Genomic DNA, 25250 nt, shown 5'->3' on the forward strand with positions numbered 1-25250 from the left:
TGATCCAATATTGACTAGCTGTGATCAGGTCCTTTGGTCTCTTAAACAAATCGTCCCATTGATCCTGTGGTCATTGTAACCCCTGTGACCTTTGCTGAGGTCCCCCATGCATATGGATCTTCAGGCACAGCTGACCTGAAATGTCTGAAATTGGGGGTCCAAGGTAGCCTTTGTTCATCCATGGAGGATAGAGAGAGTCATCATCCATGCATGGTGAGCCGCATGTGGAAGTTGTCTCACTCCTCATCTCTCTTCTCATTCCTCGTTTCCCTCCTCTCTTTCCTCTCTCTATCATCTCCTCCTCTCACTCCTCTCTCTCGTCCTCTCCTCATTCCTACTCTTCTCCCCTTCTCCCTCCTCCTCCTCTCGTCCCTCCTCCTCCTGTCCCTCCTCCTCTTCTCACTTTCCCTCCTCTCCCTTGTCGTCTTCTCACCCCTCCCTCCGTCCCTCCCTCCCTCCCCCTTTGTCTCACCCAGAGAGAATCCTTCTGATCTACAGTACATTCTGTCAACAAGCTAGACTGTGGGAGTAGGGGGGCGTGTCCTACATGGCTTGTTTCTATTGATGACTCTTCTGGTGTGTGTTGGGGTCGGGGTCAGAGGACATGGGGCTGCAGGGCTCAGCAGGACTGGGCATCACAGCAGTCGCCACCTGGGATGAGGATGTGGATCACTTCGCTGGTGGCCCGAGTCACGCTGTCATATGAGGGTGGTGACGAGGTGGAGGACAGAGTGTCTGAGCGTTTCATCTCCCCTCCTCCTCCTGCTCCTTCTCCGTAGTTCTCCTTCATCATCAGGGCGATCAGCCCCTCCTTCTCTGGCGTCGCCCGCCCAGCCCCTCCATCCGCCTCGTCCTTGCTGCCGCCTCCTGTACTGCCGGCCCCCCGCCCCCCGCTGGGAGAGTGTGTGGCGGTGTTAATCTGCCGGTAGAGCAGCGAGGCCTGCTTCATCTGTCGACGCACCAGGTGTCTCCGATAACAGCGCTGGATGACGGCAGCCGACACGTCCTCCTGCTTCCGTCTCAGGGTGGTGGTGATGGGCTCGTAGGAAATCTTGGAAGGGTTGGCCATCATGAACTTCTCCTCCATCTGCTGCTTGAGGGCATCCATCTCCCCAGACTCGCCCAGGACGCGCTTGGTAAAGGCAAACAGGATGTCCAGGCAGTGGATCTTGTCTCCGCTCACCATGGGCAGGTCCATAGAGATCAGCTTGATTTTGTTGGGCTTGGCGATGCGCAGAGGTTCCGAAAGCGTGTCGGCGAAGTCGGAGAGCTTTGCGTACTCAATGAACTGGGTGGCCTCGGGGTCAAATTTCTCCCACACCTGGAAGAAGAGATCAGACACAGAACACTTGTCTCTCTCTTGTATTCGGTTCAAAGCTACAGCAGGATTAGAATCAAATCAGTCTGGGATGTGCACTTTTCTTAGAGCTGTTGTTGGTGAGAGTGCTATGTGCCAGAGGTGTGAATATGAGGAACATGATGGCCATGCTGCACAGCACTCTCCTTAAGGCTTCATCACAGGACGGAGCAAAGCTTTCTATGGGCCGTGTACTATGAGTCAAGATGTACAGTAGATGATGACAGCAGATGATACTGCATTAATACACTGTAAATGATTAACTTTATTATAGTTATTTCAGACATTCTGGTCACTTCATAGTTATGTCACACTATTATTTCAGGTACTATTTAACCCATTAAGGAGTAATGTCACCTATGTGAGTGTTCCTAAGTGGGCGCCAAAGTGTAACAAATATGTGATTCAAAGATTCCACTTAAATACTTTCCGAAAACGACACAACAATGCTTGGTATGGCTTCAGCATGTACTAAATAGAAGGCTAGCATAGTAAGATTAGCATGGTAGTAGCATTGCCATTGGTATACTGCTAGGTAACTAGCTAACTAAGCCCACAAGCTACAGTTTCTGAAAAATAACTGCTGTGGGGACCTTTGAAAATATTTACTCTTAACTTACTAATTTAATGGGTTAACTTATATGAGACATGTTAGGCCTGTATTCTATAATGTTATATTGGGTATGATATGGGTTCCATCGGCTCACCTCGTAGAACATCTCAAAGTCGTCTTCACTGAGCGGCTCCGTGCTCTCTTCCGTAGCCACACTGAAGTTCTCCAGGATGATGGCGATGTACATGTTGACCACGATGAGGAAGGAGATGATGATATAGGTGACAAAGAATGTGATGCCCACGGAAGGGTTGCCGCAGTTACCCTTGGCGTTGGTGCCGGTGTGGGGTAGGTGAGGGTTGCACTCCTCTGGGGAGTTGTTGAGGATTGGGGAGAGGAGGTTGTCCCAGCCGGCAGAGGTTGTGATCTGGAACAGGCAGATCATGCTGTTCCCAAACGTCTCAAAGTTGAACATGTCGTCAATGCCCGCTTGCTTCTTGACGTAAGCGAAGTTGGCCATGCCGAAGATGGCGTAGATGAACATGACCAGGAAGAGGAGGAGCCCGATGTTGAACAACGCAGGAAGTGACATCATCAAGGCGAAGAGGAGTGTCCTGATCCCCTTGGCACCTCGGATCAGACGTAGGACCCGACCGATGCGAGCCAATCGGATCACTCGGAACAGCGTTGGCGAGACGAAGTACTTTTCGATTATGTCAGCAAGTACAATGCCTGGGAGAGAAAGGAAGATGAGCAACAGAGCAGGCTGGGTCACACACTGGGCATGGGCTATTGTTGTTGAGTATAATGGTAGGTGTGGGTATTACAATGTTAGTACACTGTAACTTAGGCTCTGGTGTAGGTATTCCTATGTAGATTCCCCATCCTTCTACCCATTAACTGTTAGCACCCCCCCCCCCCCCAACACTTGATTGCTGCTGCTGCATCCACCTCCCACACTCAGCCTTGTCCACACACGCAAACACACAGTCATATTCAACCCTGTCCCTGGATCAGGGTCATATTGAGAACCACACATACATATACAGACACACACACATACAACCTAATTGTCAGCAGCAGTGTTAACTGGGGGACAGATCTCCAACATTATATCTCACCCAACCTAGTTTAGAACCATGTCAGGGACTCACGAACATTACATGCCAGCAACACGCCATACATGCTAAGAAAAAACATTCATGGAAGATCAACACACCGTTCTAGTGCCAAAGGTGATGGCTAACACAGAGAGAGGCTCAGGGTTCACACATTAAATTATAGCGCTGTCCCTAAAGGGGCATTCAGCTGCAGCTAACTCTGTTTCTAGGTGAATGTGTGTGAATGACTTAAAGGCCCTTGGCCAGGCACGGTGCCAAAGTGTTTTATCATCACATGACTACAGTACTGTGGGGAAGAATGACATCACTGCGCCTCAGTGTGCTGTATTGGAGGTGTTATGGTGTTCAAAGGAGTTTGGAACCAGAGGATCGCGTTTGGATACTTAACCAGAGAACTGGGTTATCTTACCCACAATGGAGAGGATGACCACCACAAAATCAAAGATATTCCAGCCAATGGTAAAGAAGTAGCAGCGCAGCGCCACAATCTTAACGAGGCACTCGCAGGAAAACACCACGATGAAGCCCAGGTTGATGTCGTTGAGGATGATTTCCATCCTGGGCGACTGCTCGTCTGTCTCCACCATCATCGTGATCATGTTGAGCAGGATAAGGATCATGATGATGATGTCAAATGCCTGCTTGCCCACCAGGTCAAAGAAGAAGCCCTGCACTGGATTCTATAAGGAGGAGGAGGAGTGGTCAGAAAGGGCATGGAGCTTCTGCCGTTTAAGATGGTGTGTTTGTAGAGGCGTACCAGGGGTCGGGGGATGGGCTTCTGAGGCTTCTTGGAGCCCAGCTTCTTCATGGCATTGTAGTACTTCTTCTGCTCTTCAGTCATGAAGATATCCTGGCCCCCTAAGTAAACACACCCCTCTCTGTTAACTACAATTGTCTACACACACATCATTGTTCTCTCCCCTGCTAGGAGAGGAGCATTGTTCAGACACAGGAAAGATGTGTCAGCAGAGTGGAAGTGATACTCATCTTTCTCTTCTGCTGATTGAAATTGTCAATGATGACGCCGATGAAAAGGTTGAGGGTGAAGAAGGAACCGAAGATGATGAAGATAACAAAGTACAGGTACATGTACAGGTTCACTTCCTTGATAGGCTGCTCCTCCACCTGGATACACACACACACAGAACATTAGGAAACTCTGAGCAGGTTGGAAGACAGTGCTATGATAAGCTTGTATTCTATGTAGGGTTGGGGTTAAGGGGGGTTTTGTAATATGACATTTCAATAATAGAATAATAACTTACAGCACGAGAATCTACAGCTGCATACATGATATCCATCCAGCCCTTGAACGTAGCCTTGGAACGAAGTACAGACAATAGAGTTAAATCCTACACTTGAAACACGCACAAAAGACATTAGAGAAAAAAAGCATAAAATCCATCTTTGAACAGTAGTGCCCTCTGTTCTGTGCTGTCAGTAGCCCAGTATCGGTTGTCCATGCCATTCCTGTATGAGACATGCTCCTAATGCATGTCAGAACAGGGATTCATGAATGACAGAGAGAAAGCCTTTTATAGACTTCCTGTAGTTTGACTGTTGACAGTGAAAAAGAAAGCTGGAGAAAAGGAGAGAGAACTTTGAAAGAGAGAGAGCTGAAAGAGAAAAGTGAAGGAGAGTTGAGCCCTTCTTCAGCACAAGTGGCTGCTTGTCAAGAGAAATCACGGTCGTTGGCCTTATCGCCTTGGTTACACGTTAATTTGTGAATGACTAGCCTAAGACTAGGCTATTCTTGAGAACTGCAGAAGGGGGAGAAAGGTTGGGGTGGAGGGGGTAGAGATGGTGGTGGGGGCTACAGAGATGAAGGTAGGGGGTTACAGAAATGGAGGTGGGGGGGTTACACAGATGGAGGTGGGGGGGTTACAGAAATGGAGGGGGGTACAGAGATGGAGGAGGGGGAGTCTCACCAAGGTGATGGAGATGAAGGGGAGCAAAGTGAATTGTTACTAGGCTACGGCGCCAACTAAGTTAAAGGGAAGAATGAAGTGCTTGCACTTTCGCTGAGCCAAACAACATCCTTCTCTAATAGCCTCCTCCGCCGCTAAATATAGCACCAACAGGCGCGGTGCTGGCGGCGTGATTGATTCAGGAGCTCTCCGGACGCCAAGGTGGGCAAAGGAGGAACGCCGCAACTTAGGAGTGGGAGGAAAATGAAGACTCAAACTGTGAGAGGAAGAGAAAATACAGGAGAGGAGGAGGAAAAGACAGTGAGAGAAAAGTACAAAAACTTGCTCCATGGCCTTACCACTTGTAAGAGGGCGAGGTAGCCAGCTCCCACGTTGTCAAAGTTGACTTTGACCTTGCTCCAGTAGAACTGTGTGTTGTTGAGTGCCAGACAGTCTGTCTTGTTGTTGACGAAGGAGGCGTCGTAGATGTACCCTGTCCTATTCACACAACGCCCAAACTTCCCTGCAAACAGGTTGACCCCCATGATGCTAAAGATGAGCCAGAAGATGAGGCACACCAACAACACGTTCATGATGGATGGAATAGCCCCTATGAGAGCATTCACCACCACCTGGAGAGACACACCATACACACACACCATACACACACGGTAAATGAGAAGAAAGAAAAGGACAAAACGGGAGACCACAACTGATCAGAGCAAAGTTTAGTGAAACAAAGCAGGACAGAGTACCATAGAGTACAGTCGAGTATTGTAGAGTACAGTAGATTACAGTATAATAATGTACAGTAAAGTAACGTAGAGTAAAGTACAATCCAGTTGAATACAGTAGAGTTCCATAGAGTACAGTACAGTGCCATTAGAGCAGAGTAGAACGGAATTTAAATGGAAAGCCATGCAAATCCCAGTGAGAAGAAGTGAGGTCATGTTCACTTGCTGTCAGAGTAAATGACATCCCTACTAGAGAGCATGGCTGGAGGCCAGACACTGCCATTCTAACACAGGGTCACAAGGACGGGAAACATCTGTTCATAAGGAGGGACATCAGGGTTTGGTTTTCTGAACACAAAAGAATCCTAGATTAGGACTAGATTAACCACAGATATTTTATGTAATCTAGAACCGGGTTTAATCTGCTGTACTAGTTTAGGACCAGGTTTAATCTGTTGTAGTCCAGGAACAGGTTCCATAGATTCCAAAATTGTCCGGGATTCTGCCTTGTTGGATATTTGTGTTTCTCTGGGTCTTTCACAAACTATTACGCTCTTACAAGTTTTGGAAAGGGTATCTCCCTTACGTTCCACCTTCTTGCGCGAGCACTGACTGTAGAGAGAACTGTCATTTTAATCAGATAGTGCGGCATGCATTACACAACCAGCACTACCAAAACCCCTCCCAAGTGTCCTCTTTTTCACAAACTCAAATCTGTTCACCCTAATAAAACCATTGAGAAATGATCCCCTAAATAACCATAGCAACATGCCAATTTTCATCATATCCAATTTTGTATCCTTATCCAACCAGGATTTACATTTGCATTGAAGGGAGAAATCTCCCTTTTTTTAACAAAAAAGATTGAAATCTCTATCTGTCTGCAATACAGCTCTCGGCCTCTACGCAACTTTGGCGCTCTCACGCTTGCCAGGCATAGACGGTAGAAGAAAGCACCAGCAGCGATTGACTGGTTGGGCAACCCTGGATACAGGACTGTTAACGGTGTGTTTTTCATCTGGAAGTCTATAGAAATCTGGCACCTTATTGAACAAAATTAAAAAGAGTTCACAGACACCAGAATGAACGTGTTCACAGTATCGTTCATCAGGCAGAAATACAGTACGTTCAGTTCACGTTCACCAAAATTATGAACGAGTTCATGAACTTTCGTTCAATGAAGGCGTTCAGGCGCAACACTGGATTTAACCCCTACTGGAGAGAGTTGTGAAAGATGACGATGATTGGTCAAATTTGCGGGAAAATTGCGGTGATTGGTTAAAATTGCAATGTTGCGCTGAATTCGTGGGGAATCGTTGAATTCGCGTGAATTGGTGCTATCGCAAGATCGCAAATTCCTGGAGAGTCTGATTAACATTACAGTCTTGCGCGGCAGAAATACTACTAAAATTGCTGTACTGTGGTGCAATAATACTCCTCCTCCTCCTACTCCTATTAATAATAATTATAATAATGCAGGACACTATAGTGGAGTATATGTCCCATATAGGGCAATGTAAATTACTGTAAACTTTTTTTTACTTAATTGTGTTCTATGCAGTTTGAAGAGCTAAATTACCTTGGTTGCTACTTGTGCAACATTGAGTTGTAGTAATCCTGACACACTAGAATCAGTGAGACATACAAAGCAGGTGTCTGTATGGGGGAAACAGGAAGTCAGGAGGGGTGCAGCAAGATGAAGCTCATTACTCAGCGAGCGCACATGCACATATTATAATACTGCTGGTAGTGGTCCAGTTAGGCTTTAGCAGTTATGAGTTGGACAAACACCTGGTGAAGTGTGGATGAGGTACATGGAGGAGAGATACTCCATGTGCAATGATACAGTGTAATACTGTCAGAGGAAACACTAGATGAGGAGGAATGGGGAGAGGGGAGGCAGAGGAAGAAGACAGAGAGAGAGGTGTACGGGGTAGGGCTGAATCAGTGTAGATCTGATCAACTTGACCCCTTAAAGGTTCATTTTGCACCTTGATGACTCTATGCTGACAAAGGGGGACGGTATTTCCTCCCAACCGGTGGAAGCCATTGTTCCAAAAAGTATTTAGCACCTTCCAGTCCCCATCTGAGGAGTGGTGATAAACTTATAAACTAAAAAAAATATCCTTGAAAGCTGTATTGCTGTGCATACTGTTTCTGGACATTTTAAGGTATGTTTTATATTGATTTGTTTTATAGTTCTTTTTTTATTTAACAATAATATTTTTACCATTTAGATCATGAGTCTATTACTTTGTATTTAAAGTTACAGGTTCTTTGCGTACGTATCTTTCACACTCTCAGGTAAGGATGAACTAAATTAGTCGAACTTATACGGCTATGAACTGTTCAAATTTTTAAACATTGAACTAGCAAAAGAGTGAGGTCTGATTCCAGAGAGGCTTTCCAAACTCCGGGCACATCACAGATGGAGTGGGGGTCCATATTCTATGCCGTTACCAGGGCATGACATTAGCACCCGTCCACCCGCCAAATGCGGGTAGAATTCAGCTGTGGCGGGTAAAGCAGTCACTCTTAGTAGCCACTTTGTCAGGTGGAATTCTACATATTTCTCGCTATAAGATTTTTTATTGTAATCTTCTCAAAACAAAATAATAAACTTATTGCAGGGTTCTCAAGCCTCACGCATTGACCGTGAGACACGCACATTTCAAACAGCACGTATCGTTTCCCCCTGTATTAAACCGTCTTGGCCACCGTACGTTCGTTGCTAAGCAACATAGACGCGCGAACACGCGCGAAAGCTCCTCTTGTGGGGCTTTTGATAAAACTTGAGGACCCTGCTCAATGCAAAGCAAGGATGTGGCGGTAGGCTACACAACAGTTGAAGGAAAAACCGCAGGGCAAACAAAAAAGAGAAACTGGTGATGAAAGTGAAACCGAAAATAAAGAGACTAAATAGTTGTTGTTTATAAATATTTAACTGGACAAAAAAAAATATTTTTGGTTCATATATTTTCAAAACATCTTTACACCCCGTTACATGCAAAGAGCTACTATTTTTGTCTTTGACTTAATCAGTTGCATATTTTCATACAAAAGGAGCTTTACACACTTAAAAGAGCTGAAGATTTGGCGACACATACATTTTATGTTGTCTTGATTTTGGGTATTTATATTGGTCATTTACATTTGAAAGGATTGTAAATCTAGTTCTTCAACTTTAAACAAATAAAACATAATTCCCCCAACAACAAAATTGTGGCTAGTGAAATTGCTGAGTGGCTAGTAACTTTGGAAAACTACTAGCCACAGTGGCTGGTGAGCAAACATTTTAATGTCAAGCGCTGGCCATTACTGTGGTTAAACTCTATGGTCTTGGCTAAACAAAATAAGAAAAGTGAAGATGCTTCCATAGAGATCACACTAACATTTCTTTCAGTTTTTGTGACGAAAAGTGAAGCTAACCCTAGGTAACTAGCTAGCCACAGTCAGAAACGTCAGGACGTCACACAAAGCCATGACGTCCCATGATGCGTGTGTTCATAAGGCTTGTACAATCAATACAAGCTGTGAGTCAGTGGGTCCCGACTCCGTGAACGACAAGTCTTAAGTCATTTTGCGACTGGCATTGCTAGTTAAAGCTGACAAAAACGTTGTTCTTCAGGTTAGCAGTCCCACAAACGTCATTAGTATTATTCAGAGCTGCCACGGTTTCGCCGTGTGACACACGCATTTTAACCATTTCTCACGCTCTCACGCCACACCTTGTATATCTCACGCTGAAAAGGCAACGCCAAACACGTAGCCAAGCTAACGTTGTAAACATTAACAGACGACGTGCAGGTTAACCGAGTGAAGCAACATAGACGCGCAAACAGCCGTGTAGGGGGGGGAGTAAACATAGAGTTAGGGAGTGAAGCTTGCGAAGGCTCGCCTCGGGGGGTGGGGGGAGTGAAGCTTGTGAGGGCTTGCCTCGGAGGGGACGGCGCACCAAATCTCACGCCAAGGTTTTTGGAAAAGTTGGCAGCCCTGTTTATTAATACTCATAGTTACCTGAGTCTCTACCTACCCCTGTCATGGAGCGAAGCACTATGTTGAAGTCTCTTTATTATTTAATATTTCACTCAATACTACACCAAAAACATCCAGGACTATTGCGTTTTGTAGATATGAGCTTGCTGCATCTAGCCATTGTCTTGATTTATTGCATGGGGTGTGTTTAAATTGTATTTTTATTGATAATGTGAGCTCAGTTGGACAGTACTGTATTTCCGTTCACCTCAGTCAGACTCTTTCACTGGCAGTTTGGTTCATTATTTACTGTCAATGGTAATGGTATTCGTTTGCTAGATGTGTAAATTCAACCATTTGAAGCTAAATACTTTTGGCAGACACAGGGATCAAACTGGTGATTCTTGTGAACTACAGAGGCATCCATCAGATGTAAAAAAATGGATCAATGTTGAACTACTGCAAATATACTTACGTTACAAGCTAAAACTATCATTTGTATCACTTGAGTTGGGAAAAGCTTGTTTCAAAGGGGGTTATTTATTAATGAATGAATGCAACATGAGTAAATGCTTAAAAGGGGAAGTTTAAGTCATTTGTACATGGGATTGCCCAATTAGTTTGTTTAGATGCAACTCTTTGAATGTGAGGCTGCCACATAGCATGTAGGTAAACAATAGGTTTAGAGGTGGTGTGGTAAAAAAAAAACTGCAACTGACGCAAGCACACCTCACAATTTTCCCAGAAATTGTTAATAGTTAGAAGTTAATTCCCTGCCATCCTTATCTAAGAGTACTTAAGTTGGGTACAAGCAAACCAAAAGAAACCTTTCTCTACAAGATTGTACAAAGAAATAAGGAAAGATCAATACAGATACTGGAGCCATGAAATATAGGTGGATAGCGGGGTGTGGAGAGAGAAAGAGAGAGAAGGGAGGGAAAGGTCTAGCTGCTACCATGCTGAGTCAGGGGAGAGTGAGGTGGAAGCTGTCAATAATGGAACTATGGAGGACGTGGGAGAGAGAACAGGAAGGAGAGCCTCTTACCCTCATGCCTTCAAATCTGGACAGGGCTCTGAGAGGCCTGAGAGCCCTGAGGGTTCGGAGGGATTTGATGGCAGCAAAGTCTGAGTAGCCTAGCGTGTTAGCAACCAGGCTAACTAGAGACACCTGGAGAGACAGAGAGAGATAGCCTAGTATGTTAGCAACCAAGCTATGTGGGGACATGTGGAGAGACACAGAGAGATAAATGTGAAAGCAGTCAAGTTTACTAGGGACACCTGGAGGGAGACAGAGAGAGAGGTAGTTTAGTGTGTCACAAAGCTAACCAGAGAGAGAGTTAGCTACCACGCTTCTAACAGTGATCTGCAGAAAAAAAGAGAATGTTTCAAAGGAGAGATACATCCTTCTGTTTAGTCTCTCTGGAAGTAAAATGTTAGTCTGCAGTTCTTCATTTGCAAGTCAACAAGCTCTGAGAAAAAATAATCTAACCTGGAGATATATTTGGAGAGAAAGGGTTTGGTGAACTGTTTGGATGACTGTTGTCCTAGCGTCTCACTTGGAAGGAGACAGGTAGAGAATATGCAGAGTTGAAGCCACAGCCAGACAGACAGATTGGGGTGGGAGGGCTTGTAGTATTGTAGTATTAACATCAGATGTGTGTGCTATTGTGGCAGTAACATCAGATGTGCGTGTGATGTTGTGGTTGGTCTGTAGCAATGTGTGCTGTGTCATGTCAGTTAATGAATCCCTGCCTCTCTGCCTTCAAGGGAGGAAGGAAAATTCTAACGTCATACTTGTTATTGTATGTGTGGAAGAGAGTGAATAGAGAGATAGAGGGGCAGCACGCAAGCAATAGAAAGACAGAGAGTGGGAGAGAGACAAATATAGAGACAGAATAAGAGAGAAAGAGATCAAGCGTGGAACACAGAGAAAGAGAGAGAGAGAGGGAGGCAGAAAAAGAAAGAGACTCATTTAGAGGAAAAGAGAGAGGGAGACTGAAAAAGAAAGAGGGAGAGTCATTTAGAGGAAAAGAAAGAGTGAGCTCTCTTGTTCGGGGTGGACAGGGCTGTAGGTGATGAAGACCTGGCGTCCTCACACAGACTGGACTATTTCAGGACGCATCAAGATACTCAATCAGGGTTCTACTGAAAGCAGGATCACCATGGAAATCGACCTGGATCACTGGCACATGTCTGGGTTGCCGACATGCACATCCCACTCCACTCTTCACCGAACCCCTTGGATCTGAACCTCCACCAAAACGATTACTATACTTACAAAGCATGCCCCCTTTTCTGGAGTATTTACTGAATGGTCATACAGAACAACACATACCTATGGTAGGAGCGGATTAGGTAAAAGAAAAAAGGGACAGAGATGCTGTTTCCTTCTGCCTTTAATGTCCATCTTCATGCTTTAACCTTTTCTGTCTTATATCCCTCACACCCTGTCTATTCCCTCTTCTCTCTCTCTTACCCCTCTTTTCCTTCCCTTCTTTCTCATCCCTCTCTCCATCTCAGTCTACCTAGGGTGTTGTGGATGTCTGCTGAAAGAACACTAAATGGTTCATTGTCTGCTCTCGACCAACAGAGATGGGAAGTAGAGAACAACTGACGTGGAGTCTTGTCTTTATTTTAATTTGTCTTTCTTTCCCTCTTCTTCTCCCCACTCTTTTTCTTCCTCTCTCAATCTCTGTTAACCCTGCCTCTCTCTCTCCATCTCCCTCTCCGCTCCCCTCATCCTCCCTCAGGACAGAGAGGCTAAAAACATCCTGTTTATGTGACGTCTCTACCCAGAGGACTGCGAGGTCGCCACTGCTTTCGCCTGATTGGACAGCTGTTTTGGAGGAAGTTGGTTAGGTCGCTGAGCATTCTAGAATGCCTCCCAGGGTCTCACTTCTACCTGAGCACACCTGAGCTTGCCAGACCTGACGGAGTGTCACAAACACAGACCAGTACAAAAGAGGCTCTACAGACAACAGTGAGTGTGAAACCAAACAATGGTTCAAGACATTCCTCACACTCAGACTAGACAGGCTAGCCACCCAGACCGGCTGATCTGGTGTGCTCACACAAACAGCCTTGCATCAGGAGAGCTCTCCTGCGGCCAACCACATCATTAACATCATCACCGCACTCATCATTGGCATGCAAGAGAGTAAGGACTTGATTGGTGGATATTTACATCGACAATGAGAAAGTCTAGCCAGCACCAGTAGTTAGTGAAGTACTTCTTGAATCCGTAAGCAATCCACTTGAGCAGCATCTCCAGGATGAAGATGTAGGTGAAGATCTTGTCTGCATACTCCAAAATCACCTTGATGACCTTTCTCTGCTCAATATAGATGTCCTCAAAAGCCTGAAAGAAAGAAAGAAAGACTAGGACTACATTTATGATACAGTCCTATATAGTTGACCATTGTCAACTGGTTTTGTACATTGAGTTTTACACAGAAACTCAATCAATTGCATATATCTTTGTTAAATCAATTGTATATCTCTAAGTTTTTACGTTGTTATTTATATAAAGTTATTTATATAAATATATGTTGTTGATTTATTTGGATGTCCAATTCACACATTGCTTATACATTTTCAAAATTGTTGGGACTCTTATATGGGAGTCAGGTGGCTTAGCGGTTAAGGAATCGGGCTTGTAATCTGAACGTCGTCAGTTCGATTCCCGGCCGAGCCAAATGACGTTGTGTCCTTGGGCAAGGCACTTCACCCTACTTGCCTCGGGGAATGTCTCTGTACTTACTGTAAGTCGCTCTGGATAAGAGCGTCTGCCAAATGACTAAATGTAAATGTCAATCAAAGGGTAGCATCGTAGGTTTTAACTTGTATTTGTCTTTTAAAGATTACCTCTTCTATTACAGTTTTTTACAGTCGCTAGGACACATTTCTCAATACTTAAGTCACGTTTTCAAAACTCTTAACGCAGTTCTCCTAACCAACTTTCAGCTTGGCACAGCAGTTAATTTCACATTTAAAATGCACTCAAACTAGCAAATCACTTCATACATGTCTCAAATCAACTCATTCTTCCACAACACTAGCAAAGGTAGACAGCCAACAAACATACTTTGTCACCCACAAAACAATTACCTAAAAATCACTAACAACAGGTAGCATTATACAATGTTTTCCTATGTAAAACAAGGACACCTCTCTTCTGTTTATAATTCACTGCAATACATGTTACTGGAACGTTTCAGACATGATGCATAATGCTTCAATATGTTCTATATCTTTCATTTTTTTCCACTAATTCTAGAATACAAGAATTTGTATACACACCATCCACTGATAAAGATACAATAGGAATGCTAATCTTCTGCATTTGGCCACAGGTTCTCATCCACATCACATCTTACTGTATGTCATCTAGGGCAATACACCTAGGAAAGAATCTTCTGGCATGCCTGATCCATCCCTGGCAATGTCCAGGCATCCAGCATTTATGGCGTCCAGGAGGGACATTTGATCATGTGGATGGTGGTCATACAGTAAACCCTCCACCTCCATGAGGAAAATAATTATTCTATCGGGTTGAGTAAGGTGGGAAGAAAAGTGACACCATTCTGGGATGGGCTGCAAACCATTCGGTGACTGCACGGGAGTGGTGAAATGCCACATTGTCCCATACAAATGTTGGCTGATTTCTTATCTCTGCATCCCTTTCCTCACCTAGCACAACCCTTCCTTAGAGATTGTAGCATTACATTTTTTGATTCAAAATATATTTAATTACAATATTACTGTAGAAATGTAGCACATTTCTTTCTATTCAATTTTGTATTATGTTATTGTTTTGAACTGAAGTTCAACAGTTTTGAAAACAGTATGTAAGCATGTGCAAATTGGCCTGTAGGTACATAGAGTTTTGGCAGTTGTTGTGTCGAAGTGAGAAAAGAATGAATGTAATTTGAAAGATGTAGTCATTGAATGCATTTTGTGCCAAAGCAATGATAAATGGTTCACAGTTTAGCCCACATGTACTTCTGTTATGCTCGCTGTGTGAAGAGTTTTGAAAATGTGACTTAAGTACTGAGAAATGTGTCCTAGCGACTGTAAAAAACTGTAATTATATTATTGTAGTTCTGCTAGTGCTTCAATTAGAACTCCTTTTAGGTCTTTTAAAGAAGGACATCAGTTAAAATACCAGTTGTAATCATGTCAAATGAGCTTAATGAAGCAATTTGAGGACAAGTTTTTCTCTTGAGTGCTAAAAATCATTCCCAGAGCCAAATTGCAGCCAAGTGGAATATTTCTAAATGAGCAGTTTAAAGCACACTATATTTTCGGAAAAAAAACCTCCAAAGCAAACCCAGGCAGACCACAACATCAGGGGCCTCATGTATAAACGTTGCGTACGCACAAAAAGCTTGCGTACGCTGGTTTTCACGCACACTTTGTGATGTATAAAGATTTATTTGACGTGAGAATGTGCGGGCCACCATGGAAAGTTTTGAGCAGACGTGAGAATGTGCGGACCTTCCGCAACGTCTTGTCTGGCTCTGTAACATGGCGAATTCTAACTGAAAAGTGCCGAAACTCACCAAACATTACAAAATGCAGTTTCCACTACTACTTTTATGACGTTGACTATTCCAAAAAATAATGTAAAATAAAAGTTTGATCATTAATGTGGATGATCACTAGCCTGGCTGCCAGCCCAACTTCTCCCCGCCCAAAAAAAATTTGTTCGGGAAATTGGGTCTGGAGGGTCTCGTATTGGGGACCAACTACAGAAAACCAGAATCTGGGCGAACCAATGAAATTGCCAGGGCGGGCTTTATACGATGATGGACAGATGATCAACAGTAATGTAATCACCCACGTAACAAAAGAGCGCTTAAGTTGAATTCGTTTTGAACAAACATGGCTACCGCTGGAGATCTGGGATGTTGTGATTCTGCCATTGAGTCTGTTTTAGAAGACATCGACAGCGCATTAATTTTGAAAGAGGAACAGAGAGACGCAATCAAGGCATTTGTCGATGGAAAATATGTTTTTGCCGTCCTTCCTACGGGATTCGGTAAAAGTTTAATTTATCAGCTGGCCCCGATGGAGTTGTAATCCTAAACGGAGAACTCGTATATGCATTGCCCTTTATTGTTTCACTCAAAAAGGTTGACCGTGTGAACAAGTACTCTCTCCCCTTAAATTAATTTTACAACACCGGCAAAAATCGTTTGTATTCATTCTTCAAGCATACTTCAAGTCTGCTTGTAGTTTAGTTCTGTTGACAACAACTATGCGGTGCTTAACATACGTCACATACTCTGTTGCTCTGATTGGTTGTAGATCTATCCAATTGAGCGAAGAGGCATTTGTTTTCCAGGCTCGTTTGAAACACGCCCTGTAGTCAAAGCCCAACGGAGAGTTCTCAGACTCATATTCTGACTAGAATTATGAGTATGACAACGTCAGGCTAGATGATCACATAAAAATGCCAAAACCCAAAACGGGAAATGCTATAGCCTTCTGTTAATTCCGCCACCACTTAATAACTTCTGTCAAACTTGAGGGTGTCAAACGAACGACAAAATCACTCAGGAAATGCATGTCACACTAACCCTATAGCTGCCATGCTGTTATGATGCGCCACCACTCGTTTCTTAATTTAAAGTTTTACATCGGACCATTTCTTCTTAATTTTTGCCATGGTACGGTTCTCCGAACCCACAGCATTTATGGCCCTATAATAATATAATGATTTTATTTGTAATGTGCTTTACATTTAGCTCAATCTCAAAGTGCTACAGGTTAATAACAAGAAAGGTCGCAAATAGTGACAGTTTTCCACTCAGCCGACTTTCTTTTGTTGCTTATAAATGATGACAGGCCGCAAAAACATTACACATTTTCTCGCCTCCACCTCTGCTGTCAGAACCTCAATCTCACAGTCTGTGAATTTTTTTCTGTGAAGTCTTTATCTTTTTTACGTGTTTAGCCATTTTACCATATTTCTTCGAATAAACGCAGCGGCGTTTATTAAATAACGTTCATTTTGGTGTGGCGTTTATTCGAGGGCGGCGTTTTTCGAAGAAATACAGTAATTCAGACAAAGAAATTACCTCGGGTGCATTTATAGCCCATCTGCATATTCATTTATGGGAGGAGGCAAGGCGGGGTCAGTGGCTCGTTCACTTGCGGTCAATCTCACGTTGATTGTGATTTATAAAAGAAAAGTGCGCCGGACCTGGCGTACGACCGGTTTTATACATATGAATATTTCTGTGCGTAGGTACTTTTCGAGTTTCCATCTTCTGGTATGAAAGCTGTGCAATCCTTTATACTTGAGGCCCCAGAAGGCCTGTACATCAAGAAAACATCATAAATCCAATGGCGCAGTATCTGTATCCACAATTTCTGCCCATCTGAACCAGGTACGTCCTACCCTGGGCAAAAAAAATTATGTTCAAAAGATGACTGTGTAATAGTTGTGTGGAAGAAGATAGATTTTCAGTCAGGAAAACATTTCTCATCACACACTGAAGCTGTGCCAGGAAAGACAATAAAGAGCAAGGATTGCTAACTTCAGGGTTCATACACATTTTGACCAACGGATTTCTATGACTTTTCCATGCCTTTTCAATGACTTTAAACCAAATTACCATGACCAAACTTTTTGTGAAATCTTGGTGTTTACGTTAAAAAGTTGTATTACACGGCTGTTCGTAATTCTGTAGAATGCTCCATTCACTTAAATGGGGCTTCCCAACGTTCTGCGGTGAACAATTCTTTGAACTTTGCCATGCATATTTGACCGCTGTCAAGGGAAGTGGCCTTTTTGCCTCGGATTCACATCTTTTGTAGCACTCCGCAAGCAGTCCGGTAACTTTCAACCCCAGCGTACTCCTGCTTTGCTAGCAGCACCCATCACCGGGCTGCTGTAGCTTTGCTAGCAGCAGCGCTCTGATGTTTGCTACCTTTGGAATGGCTAGTTAATGTCGCCTCTCCCATGTTTGAAATGCCGAATGATTTTCCACCACACAACCGACATTTTGCTCGTCTTTGTCTGTTTAATGTATATTTCCATTTGTAGCCAAGCATCGTTAAAGCTACACTTTCCTGGCATTTTGAATTATCCCTCGCGCTTCTCTGAGTTACTGTTGCTACGGCCATCTAACTTTTCAGTTAGTATGAGAGCGTATGCCTGCTTATATTTTGAACGTATTTCTTTTAAACGCATGTGAATTATTTAAAGCTCAGCGTAAATGAACAACATGAAAATATGATTATAACAACTTTCCATGACTTTTCCAGGTTTTCCATGACCGTACGAACCCTGTAACTTGCATTGCTTTCCCCCTGCAATCACTGAACCTCAACCATTATGGACGTCTTTGTGAGCATTTTAAAAAGGAAAAAGGCAAACCCCACTGTGACATTATGAGGCACTTTCTGGGGTGCTCTAAAGGAGTTCTGGGTCAGAACACAAGATAGAAGCAAATATTTCAACTTAACCAAGACCAGAACAAACAGCTGAGATTAGCCCTGATTAACCTTGGGGAGGCCAGACTTCCTCTGCCAGATACAGAGACCAGGAGGGAGAAACAAACAGCAAGCAAGGTAGACCAACAGAAAGCGATGGAGAGAAGGGAAGCAGAAACAGACGGAGAGAAAGAGAGACAGAAAGCCCCGCATTTCTCTCCTCTATCTCTCTTTATCTACGCTACTTTGAGCTGACTCGTCAGGCTGCCCATATTCAGGCCCCCCTTCTTCGCCCGTCGAACACACACACACACAAACACACTGGGATCCTTATAGTGCAGCTTAAAGACAGATCTCTGCCTCACCAGAACTAGAGTATCTAGGGACAAAGGTTGGGATAGAGGTTGTGAAAGTGTATGTATGGGAGTGTATGTTGTGCTGCTCCTTTATCACAGCTGAGCCCCCCCCTCCCCCAATTCTCTGCTAATTAGAATTAGAACAGAAAAGACTTGACCAACCATTACACAGCTCTATACTGGATGGGTAGCTCACACACACACACACCTTTATACCCTGCTCCCCCTGGGTTCTTAAAGCCTTGAGGATGAGCAGACAGCAAGAAAGCTCCATCTTTTCTGCCGCCCCTTCCCACCCTCCTGACACCTCCCTGCATGCCCCTGGCACTGGCCCCTCCTCTCACCAACGCTCCGCTGCTCAGCAGGATCATGAAGATGATGAAGGACTCAAACCAGCTGTGCTCCACGATCTGGTAGCAGGTCTTCCTCAGTCTCCACCATGTCTGGCCCAGTCCTGTCGATGTGTTGATGTCACAGCACAGACACTGCCGAACACACACTGGGGACGAGAGGGAGGCATTAACGTAGGTGACAGATGCTGGTATTCTTTCACAGATCATGAAAGTGCAGATTTTAAGCTTTCAAATGAAGTATCAAACATAGATTTCTGAAAATGTTTGAAGATATCTTTATTTGAATACTAGCCTCAGATAAACTAGCAGAGAAAATCCCCTTGAAATATGTTTTACTTTTCACACTTCCCAGGGAGGTAATTGCTATCTATTTGCATACAAGTGTTCCAACTGTGCTAGGTAGCTAAAGTAGCTAACAACTCTTGAGCCAAGGAAGGCAAAAGCATGATTCTCTGCATTTTTAGCACATAACAGCCAAATAAAAACATTAACATGCTTGTCTTTACAGCAGCGATACGTTTGTTAATAATTGAGGCAATTAATAATGTGTTTAGTGTAGCACTAATTAGCATCTGCCACAGTAGCAACCTTACACTAAACAAACACACTACCACGTGTCATTGTTTATGGCTGGTGGCTTGACCAAAACTAAGACAGTAGACACAATAGACAGTGAAACTAAAGATGCTAATCAAACTCAACCCCATCATGCTCCCAAAACTCGACTAGAAAACATGTCTTTACTTTGAGGTTTTAATCTTAAAAAACTTTTGTGTAAATTAATGAGAATATCTATAATTATATAATAAAAGGCTGAAATAAATGAATAACTATATAATTGAATGCTTATTCAACCCCATAAATCAATAATTCACAAATGTAACAAATGTTGTGTAAAAGTCGTATTTTGATCGATATTGTGAGTACATGAACCCAAGTCTGCACGCTTGGCCACGGCTACAACAGTAACCTTAGAGAACTACAACTCTGTATTAACCCTTTCCTGCCTAAGCCAAAATTCTGAACATTCCATATGCTGTTGAAATATGATACTCATATTAATATTTTATGAATTTTCATATTAAATCATACACCTTAACTGTTTATACCATATTGAAGAGGAGAACTAGGGGATTTGTATTATGTGAATAAATATATGATTACTTAAACAAATCATACTTTATCAAGGTGAAGCATTTTTTTTTACAAAAATCTTCTCCATCCCCATACCTCATCAGACAACTACATTTTTTACCACTTTAATTACAAGATGGAGGAATATTTGGAGTAGGTGGAATATCCACAAATCTGTGGGCAATATAGAACAGAAGACAGATTAGAAATATCATATTTTGATTAAAAGTTATGACCATTATAGTGATTAGTGGAAACATGGGGGAAACCGGAATTCCTCTCCCCCAAAAGTAGCGAGCGCTATGGCTGGATACTCCTCTCCGTAACAAAAAAACATTCGATATTCTTCCACAATCGACCGAATTGGACAAACAAGGCATGCACATTTAGCTTAAAGTGTACATAATCTAGCTAGTTATTGTGTTTGCTGCAAGCAAAAACACTATTGTTCCCGGTCCCATCCAACGTCTATAAAGCCGAACAATGGATTTTGGTGTTTCAAAACCCATTGACACTGTATGACTATGTTTAGCTTGTGTTCTGCTCCTCTCTCTTACCAACCGTCTCTGGAGGAGGGGATCCCTCTCTGAATTGCTCCTCCCAAGGTTTCTTCCATTTTTTCTCCCGGTGGGAGTTTTTCTGGGAGTTTTTCCTTGTCTTCCTTGAGGGTTTAGGTTGGTTGAGGGGCAGTTCTATGGGCGCATGTGAAGCCCTCTGTGACATGCTTGCGTGTAAAAAGGGCTATACAAATAAATTTGATTTGATTTGATTTGATTATTGTTATTCTGTATGCTTATTATTATTGTTGGAATGTTGCTTCAGCATTCCAAGTATTGTTCTTTGAATCTTTATTCAACCATCTTCTTCTTCTTCTTTTATTTCTTCCAAGACACCTTTCAGCGCCTTCAAATCTTCAGCTATTAAAACCATTCAGCTATCAAAAAATTCAGCAGATTCAGGCCATGGGTGCTGTGTCTTTTCAGCTTTGTATATCTTGTGCTTGAATTAATATAAATCAATATTCATAATGTAACCCTAGTCTTCAGGCCGCTAAGCCCCAGCAAGGTTTCTGCGTTGTGTTGTGTTGTTTGTGCCAGGGTGCGTGGAAAGAACAGGGAAATCGGAGTCCAGATGGCGGTTGAGGCAGAGTAGACCTTTCCTCCTTTAATTATCTTTTTGACATGAAAACAAAGTATGATTTCCAATACTGCGGAGGGTCAAAAAGGCGGTTCACTACGGCAAGCCCAAAAGGCCAAAGAGAGAAGAGCACCCTCTGTGGGCCATTATACAACACTCCCTTACAATTACCCCATCTTTGCTTGATGGCGTCTCAGCCATCAGCGAACAACAAAAGTTACATAACATGGAGTCAAAACATAACCACAAGCAATGGTACGAAAAAAAACAAGAAAAGGGGGGGGCTAATGTGTCAGCAAATGTTTGTTACAGTGTGAATCAGTATGTGTGATTGTGCTTGACACTCTCCGCCCTTGCTACCCCCTACTCAGCTTCTCTTTGGCTCTCTGGGGTTAGGGTAACCCTAACCCTAACCCTAACCCTAGTTTTCTGCATCTGACGCACTGCCCAATGTCCTTGCCTCCTCATCAGACTCTTCCCCAGCCTGTTCGGCCCCCATTGGGAAAAACATGCATTGGGTGAGAAGGTTACGATGGACAACTCTTTCTTTCTCCCCATCCTCCAAACAAACCACATACACTGGGACCCCTGGCTGTTTCTTTAAAACAACGTAAGGCTGTGCTTCCCATCTGTCCCCCAACTTCTGTCTGCCCTCAACATGGCAAATTTTGATCAGGACTCGGTCCCCTGACTCAAATGCGTGGCTCTTCACCCTGCGCGGTCATAGTGTTTCTTTTGTTGTTCCTTGGCATGTCTTGAGCTCTGATTAGCCTGGTCGTAGGCATATTTCAGACAGTCCTGAAGCCGTTGGACATAACTTTTATATTCGCAAGGAGGGTCATCTGCTGCCAGACCCAACACAAGATCGACTGGAAGTCTAGGATGTCTGCCATACATCAGGTAGTAAGGGCTGTAACCAGTGGAGTCATGTTGAGTGCAGTTATAGGCGTGTGTCATTGTGTCCACGTACTCGTGCCAGCGAGGTTTCAGGTTGGGGTCCAAAGTGCCCAGCATATTCATCAGTGTACGATTGAACCTCTCCGTGGTTCCATTCCCTTGAGGGTGATATGGGGTGGTGCGTGTTTTGGTAATGCCAGTAATCTCACATAAATCTCTTACCACTGCACTCTCAAAGTTGCGCCCCTGATCTGCATGGAGCCTTGCCGGGAATCCAAAACGACAGAAAAAGTTCACCCTGGCCACTGTAGTCGCCTTCTGGTCCTTAGTTGGGTAGGCCTGTGAAAACCGGGAGAAGTGGTCGGTGACCACCAGCACATTTTCAACTCCTCCAACTGACTTTTCCAGTGTCAGGAAATCAATACAAACAAGCTCCATAGGGGCGTTGGTATGTATGCTGACAAGAGGAGCTTTAAGGCCTGCTGTGGGGGTCTTCCGGAGACAGCAACGCTCGCACTGCTCACACCACACTTTTACCTCTTGAAACATGTTAGGCCAGTAGAAGCGCTCTCGAACTAGATTAAATGTCCGTCCAAATCCAAAATGGCCCGATTCATCATGTAGAGCTGTTTTTACCGTTCTCTGTAGCTTCTGTGGCAGGACTAACTGTTCAATGATTCCATACTGACCATCCTGAACTTTGCGATATAGGGTACCCTCTTTTACCACCAATCTCCTCCACTCTTTTAGGAGGAGAGAGTTGGGAGACGGGTTCACAAGTTAGAGTTGCTTCCCCACCTCGACTCCCCTTGTCACCATCCCGCACCTGGCCTGGTTCTACCAGGTCGCCGACGGCCTGCCTCAGCCTTACTCTCTGAGGGCATGACTGAAGTGCTTTACAAACGTCTTGGTTGGACATTCTGGACCGGGCATCCGCGTTAACATTGCATTTACCTCGACGATACTGAATATCAAAGTCCAACCCAGACAGCTGCGAGACCCACCGCTGCCCAGTGGCATTCAGTTTGGCAGTGGTCATAACATACTTCAACGGGTTGTTATCCGTGAACACTGAAAACTTGTGCCCATACAGATGGTCATAAAACTTTCCTGTCGCTGCCCACTTAAGCGCTAGAAATTCCAGCTTGTGAGCTGGGTAGCGAGTTTCAGCTGGACTCAAACCCCTACTGGCATATGCTATCACCCTCTCAGACCCACTTTGAACCTGTGCCAGGACCGCGCCGAGACCTTCTCCTGAGGCATCTTTCTGTAACACGAAAGGCAATGTGTAGTCAGGATAGCCCAACAACGGAGCAGATGTGAGCTTCTCTTTCAGCATGCGAAACGCCTCTGTGCAGTCCTCAGTCCAGAGAATAGGCGTCTCAGGAGCAGGAGGCATCTTCTTCCCCCTTTTCTTCCTTTTAGGGTCGCCAGAGGTCAAAGGATACAGGGGTGCCGCCAGCTTAGCATAACCCTCCACAAACCGCCTATAATATCCTGCGAAGCCCAGAAACTGCAAACTTGCGGCTTGTGGGCTGTGGCCAGTCTTGAACCTTGTCCACTTTTGCTGGGTCCGTCCGAATCCCCTCTGCAGACACCAGGTGTCCCAGGTACTGGACTTCCTTCCTCATGAGGTGGCACTTCGCTTCAGCCCATGTTCACGCAGCCTGTCAAATGCCAGCTGAAGCAGTTCCAGATGTTCCTCAAACGTCTTTGAAAAGATAATGATTTCATCAAGGTAAATCAGGAGATGCGAGCAGTTCAGATCCCCAAAACAACAGGTCATTAACCTCTGGAACGTTGAGGGAGCGTTTTGCAGACCGAACGGCATCCTGTTGGCTTCATAGAGACCCATTGGGGTGACAAATGCTGTTTTATGCTTGTCCTGTTCTGCCACCTCCACTTGCCTGTACCCAGACGTCAAGTCAAGGGTCGAGAGATATTTAGCCTGACCCAGGGCCTCAAGTGCGTCCTCGATTCTTGGGAGCGGGAACGCATCTCTGGTGCTGCAAGAGTTTAATCTCCTGTAATCAACACATATCCTCGTTGACCCATCCTTCTTCATCACAACCACAATGGGCGAGGCATAAGGACTTTTGCTGGGGTGGATGACGCCAGAGTCCTCCATGTCCTTCAGAAGGCTACGAACCTCCTGCCACAGGTGGTTCGTGGCAGGTGGTAACTTGCGGTAGGGGAGGCGAAAAGGCCTCGCATCAATCAGGGGAATCTCATATCGAACAGTCTTTGTGTTTCCAAAATCCATAGAGTGTTGTGAGAAAATATCGGCATTCTTCTCCACCAGCTGCCTTAGTCGGACTCTTTGTTCCTCCCCCTCAACGGCAGCTTCACTGAGATCCACACGCCAAGGTATGGTGTCCCTCTGGATTCGGGTGGACAACCTGGCCCTGGCTTTGACACACTTCAGTCTCTGTGCAATGTACCTGTCGCTCTTCATCTGACTGTTCACTGCCTTGTGAATGCTGCTTTTCATTATTCCCCTGCAACACATCCCAACACAGGAATGCATCTGCCAGATGAGCATGTGGCTTGATCAGCACTGGTCGTGCAGATAAGTTCATTATTCTGACGGGGACCCGGCCCCTTTTCACATAAGCAAGAACCCGGCCAACTACAAGGCCCTCTGGCAGCTGCGAGCCTGCCTGACTCGACGAACGCAGTGAAAGTTTTTTTTCTGGGACCTCCTGTCACCTTGCACATGACATCCACTTCTTTGCCTGCCGGCACGTAAAGTTTGCGGCCAGCGTAGTGCGCAGGGCCCACCCAACCATCCTGACTTCCAAGCTCAGCATCACCCACCTCCAACAGGGCAGCATACCATTCAGGGTGTTTCTCTTTTACCACAGTGAGGAACGGCCGGCCGTATGTTGCTTCAAGGTGGGATCTGGAGGCACGTATAACATTAGTCCCCACCAGCAGTGGAATATCTGACCGGTATTTTGTAACAGGAACAACAAAAGCAGGCACACCGGTAAACTCTTTACCCAGAACTTTAAGGTTAATGTACAATACGCCATATTGGGGTATAGCTTGACCACCCGCTCCTTCTATTGGGATACTGGATCTCCGCAGCTCCTGTTTACACAGTTCGGGATGTGAGCGCCAGAACACATCCGTGACCGTTGTCACTTGGGAGCCAGAGTCAATAAGTGCCTTACATCTTGCGCCATTTACTTCCACCTGACCCTCATTTAAGGGTCCGACCAGAGGGGTGTATGATCCTGTTGAGGCTCCCTTTCCCTGCTTATCCCGTTCGGGACTTTGAT

At 44.5% G+C, this 25250-nt stretch overlaps 1 protein-coding gene across 5 annotated transcripts in view; it reads right to left on the bottom strand.

The window, feature by feature from the left end:
• Window positions 1-414: 414 nt before the first annotated feature.
• The window catches only part of LOC124470297 (sodium channel protein type 4 subunit alpha-like), a 285750-nt gene continuing 260914 nt past the window's right edge, over window positions 415-25250 (bottom strand). For 4 of the 5 annotated variants that reach the window (XM_047024114.1, XM_047024113.1, XM_047024118.1 and 1 more), the window contains 10 exons: window positions 18790-18944; window positions 12832-13005; window positions 10693-10815; window positions 5298-5570; window positions 4297-4350; window positions 4019-4156; window positions 3789-3893; window positions 3441-3711; window positions 2065-2642; window positions 415-1321 (listed from right to left, as the gene is read on the bottom strand). In XM_047024114.1, the coding sequence (XP_046880070.1) occupies window positions 620-1321; window positions 2065-2642; window positions 3441-3711; window positions 3789-3893; window positions 4019-4156; window positions 4297-4350; window positions 5298-5570; window positions 10693-10815; window positions 12832-13005; window positions 18790-18944 (2573 nt within the window). In that variant the 3' untranslated portion in view covers window positions 415-619. The remainder of the gene's footprint in view (window positions 1322-2064; window positions 2643-3440; window positions 3712-3788; window positions 3894-4018; window positions 4157-4296; window positions 4351-5297; window positions 5571-10692; window positions 10816-12831; window positions 13006-18789; window positions 18945-25250) is intronic. The other variant, XM_047024115.1, reaches the window with a different exon arrangement.

This window comes from Hypomesus transpacificus, chromosome 8 (genome assembly GCF_021917145.1).
Source record: "Hypomesus transpacificus isolate Combined female chromosome 8, fHypTra1, whole genome shotgun sequence".
NCBI classification, from domain to species: Eukaryota; Metazoa; Chordata; class Actinopteri; order Osmeriformes; family Osmeridae; genus Hypomesus; species Hypomesus transpacificus.